Source organism: Leucopleurus acutus (genome assembly GCF_964270905.1).
Source record: "Leucopleurus acutus genome assembly, chromosome: X".
NCBI lineage: Eukaryota > Metazoa > Chordata > Mammalia > Artiodactyla > Delphinidae > Leucopleurus > Leucopleurus acutus.
In genome coordinates, this window is record NC_139148.1 from 44,441,527 (window position 1) to 44,445,822 (window position 4,296).

Genomic DNA, 4,296 nt, shown 5'->3' on the forward strand with positions numbered 1-4,296 from the left:
GGTATTCAGACAAGTTTAAGTGGACTATCACAAATTCAAATATGCGGACTTTCATTCAAAGACTAATTTGTATTGAGAGAATGTTGTTCTAGGGCACTGAGACAGGAGCAATGGGAGTTGGAACTCAAGCATGCTAAATCACACTCGGAATACAGTTTTCATAATATGTACATATTAGGATATGTACATAACAATACCTTCCCGAGAGGGCGATTACTCTATAAAATAATATTTTGCTAAGCTACATTTGGGCTAAATGGGAAATGGCTATTTCAAGTAAGAAGTAAAAAACTACCAGTTGTGAAAATGTTCTGAAAATCGAATTATCCACATATGAATTAAGCAGTTTCTGAAAAGGGCAAATTAGATCACATATCTGAAGATAAAATTATTGTTCAGTGTGGAAAGAGCACATGATGTAAAATTTCCCTGGTGGTGCAGTGGTTAAGAATCCGCCTGCCAATGCAGGGGACACAGGTTTGATCCCTGGTCCAGAAAGATCCCACATGCCACGGAGCAACTAAGCCCATGCGACATAACTACTGAGCCTGTGCTCTAGAGCCCACGAGCCACAACTGCTGAGCCTGCGTACCACAACTACTGAAGCCTGCACGCCTAGAGCCCATGCTCCATAACAAGAGAAGCCACCGCAATGAGAAGCCCGTGCACCACAACGAAGAGTAGCCCCCGCTCGCTGCAACCAGAGAAAGCCAGCACGCAGCAACGAAGACCCAACGCAGCCAAAAAAAAAAAAATTCTTAAATACTTCTTTGAAATTCAACACTGGTCCTTCAAACCAATCCCCATCACAGAAGGGCTTGCTGACAAGAGCTAATGCTGTGAATGAGAAAACAACTTAAGAGAAAAAATTAATGAAGTTGCCATACAACCAAGGTGATCAGATTTTAAAGGCCTTCACTACAAAAAACCCACAAGACTGGTACCAAAAGTGCACATACGCACACAGACACACGCAGACACATACGGACACACACACACGTGTGAACTGTAAAGAAAAAACAAAACCACAACACGTATACACGTGTACACACACACACACACCCGCCCCCCAAAGACTGGGTCAGCAGTTAAGGCACCTTTATAAAAAACAAACAAACAAACAAACAAACCAAAAAATCCCATGTGGCTTTAGCTTTCCGAAATGTGTTACAGTGCTACCAAGAAGCGATTCTGAAAGCATCTGAAAACGTGCAAAATGTCTGAAAACAGTGCCTGGCACCTGACACAGTTTGCAAGCGTGATTCAGAGGTCTGCCAAGGAAACAAAAGAAGCCTCCCTCCTCCCGGTGAGACCTCACACGGCACCAGGGGCGCTCCGGGCACTATTTACTGTCAGGTAGGTGGAAAGCAAGAGTCTGTGCAGGAGCGGTACATACTAGGGATCGCTCTCTGGCGGGGACGGGGCCATGGAGTTTCCACTGGTTGGGGAACCGCCCAGCTTTAGTTTTTGCAGATATTCGGCATGCACGGGCTTGTGGCACTGGAGAACCTTGATCGCATCTTCGACTTTGAACCACTCTCGCTTCCTCCCAATGCTAACCGAATCTTCCCAATCCTCCAGAATCTCAGTGACAGTCAGTACATACACGTACGTTCTGTGCTTGCGATCTTGGTTCTGCTCGAAAATGCCCAGGAGCCGGCCCAACTTCCCCTTGACTCCCGCCTCTTCGTACACCTCGCGGACTGCAGCACCGCCCGGCTCCTCCTCGGGCTCCATGCCCCCGCCCGGCACGATCCAGCGGTCCGGGTACCGACTGCTACTCACTAACAGCACCTCGTCTTCGCGCTCGCTCCGGAAGCACAGGCACGCCGCCCGCTTCTTGAACCCCTCCGGGTCGTAGGTCCGCGTCTGGTTCGGCTTGCACTTCATCCTCGAGGCCGCTCGCCGCTGCTCGGGTCCCCGCTGCCGCCGCCACCGGGACGAGGGACTCCGAGGTGCTGCCGAGAGAAAGGGCCGCGGCGAGGGGCGGCGAGAGAGAGAAGCGCCTCAGCCCGCGAGCCCCGGGCGCTCGGGGAAGATGAGGCGGGGGCGGGGACGGAGGCGGGGGCGCGCGAGGTACGTCAGTCGGTCCGTCCCCCCGCGCGGCCGGGGGGTCCCGGGCGCAGACGCCTGAGTGGAGGAGGCGCCACCGCCCCCGCCCCCATCCCCGCCTCCGCCCCGGAGCCCGCCACTCTGCGCGGAGCCCACCCGCGTCTCCAGTGCGCGTCCGCGTCCCTCCCTCCTCAGCCGACGGGGCCGGGGTTGAGCGAGGTGAGGCGCATTCGCGGGCGCGTCCGCGTCCCCGGGCACGTGCGCGTTCCCGTCGGAGGGCGGGGGGCGGGGGTCTCGTGGCTCCCGCAGCGCGCGGCGCCTGGGGCGCACTGCGCAGGCGCCCCGCACCTCCGGGCTGGGAATCTGCAGCCCCCGGGGTGAAATGCACCGCCTTGTGACCTGGGCCAAGCTTGCTTCCACGTGTGCCTTCGAGCCAGACGTGGCTGTGGCGCGGCCGGACGTTTCTCCTCACCCTCCCCACCAGGTTGCAGGAAACACACACGCAATCGTTTTACACACAGGACGGACGGTCAAGTGCGTGTGGTCCTCGTCATCACCCATAAGGTAGAGTGCCGGCTTACTTACAGGAAGGCCCCGGTTTTGTCAAGACGATCCTCGGTATTCTTGACAAAACAGTACCTAATCTTTGCTGAGTCATATCATGCAGTTTTGTTTCTTCAGCAGGTTCTTCACCTTGCCAGGCATCTTGGCACAGCCCATAAGTGAACACCTTTCTTGAACCCCTATTGACATCTTACCCAACCTCTGGTCCTCGGTTTGCTCAGCAGTAAACTCCTCACCTACTTGGTTCAGACCTTTGCACTTTGGGTCATGTTCACCCAACAGCTGGAGAACCACCCAAAGCAGTGTTTTATTAAATCCCAGGAATCTCTCCCCTCCACACACTCCACCCTTGTCTCTCTTTCTCATTGAGAAGTACTGGTTGAGGCTTTGGGAAACATGCCTCTGGCAATCCCTTCATATTTTGCATGTTGATTTTTAGAAGCCTCCTGGCCAGGGACTCCAGCAAGGCCACTTGGTGCTCTCTCCCCTCTGTCTGGTCATCCTGTCCCCTTGGCCACGAAGTGGCCCTCCCACAGCCCCAGATGTAACAGCCTAAAGCCTTCCCCCTCCTTCGTATTTTTTCTTATTGTTTCCCTGCTCTCACAGTAACCTGTGGAGAAGACCTCTGATATCCCCTCCCTTTTGCCTTATTGCAACCTAGGCATCTTTGTCTCTCTTACCCACAGACCGTCTGCTGGCATCAGGCAAGCAGGATCACAACACCTCACTTTTCCAGTGAAATAATCCATTCATCAAGGAGAAATTGAATCGGAAAGGTATGTGGAAAATGGTTACGAAACATACAGTCCGGTTTTTAAATAACAAGTTAGTTCAGCTTGCCAGTTCAGCTTGTTCCACGCCGTGTGTATCCAAATAGCTCATAAAATTGATTCTGTTCCTGGTGGCAAGACTACCCTCAATATCTAGAAGTATAATAAGACAAAAATATATGGGCATAATATAATAAAACTGTATGAAGAAAATGGTAAAATGGAGAAATGAAGAGAATGACCTCAACCAATAGCGATACTAGTGCTAATGACCATATTTTACCGATATATGGATGATCAAGGAACATTTGGAGGAAGGCAACATACCGTGATTAAAAACAAACTAGGAGGACTTCCCTGGTGGCCCAGTGGTTAAGACTCTGCGCTTCAATGCAGGGGGCACGGGTTGGATCCCTGGCTGGGGAACTGCCTCACGCCGTGAGGTGTGGACAAAACAAACAAACAAACAAAACACAACAAAAAAAACCCCCCAAAACACTAGGAAAATAGATTTCAGCACAGGCTGTATACCTCAGTGTGCCCATACTCACAAATAAATGATGTTAAACAACTAGAAACAAAATCCATTATAGTCAGGATCTAGGCAAATATACCAATTATCACCCATATTATTACATATCATTTTAGATTTTCTTTCCCGTGCAATGAGATTGTAAAGAGAAAAAAGCCTACCATTTTGATAAATAAGACAAAATTGTCATTCTTAGCAGATGGTAGGAATATATTCTTGGGAAACACCTAAGAAACGATGTAAAAATAAATTTCTTTAGGGCTTCCCTGGTGGCGCAGTGGTTGGGAATCCGCCTGCCGATGCAGGGGACACGGGTTCGTGACCCGGTCCGGGAGGATCCCACATGCTGCGGAGCGGCTGGGCCCGTGGGCCATGGCC

General features: G+C 51.3%; 1 protein-coding gene across 1 annotated transcript; it reads right to left on the minus strand.

Moving 5' to 3' along the window:
- Window positions 1–1,395: 1,395 nt before the first annotated feature.
- Window positions 1,396–1,890, minus strand: LOC309978734 (diphosphoinositol polyphosphate phosphohydrolase 3-beta; the record flags this gene model as incomplete). The annotated part of the gene is made up of 1 exon (XM_082865311.1): window positions 1,396–1,890. The coding sequence occupies one exon, from the start codon at window positions 1,888–1,890 to the stop codon at window positions 1,396–1,398; it is 495 nt and encodes a 164-aa protein (XP_082721437.1).
- Window positions 1,891–4,296: the final 2,406 nt, after the last annotated feature.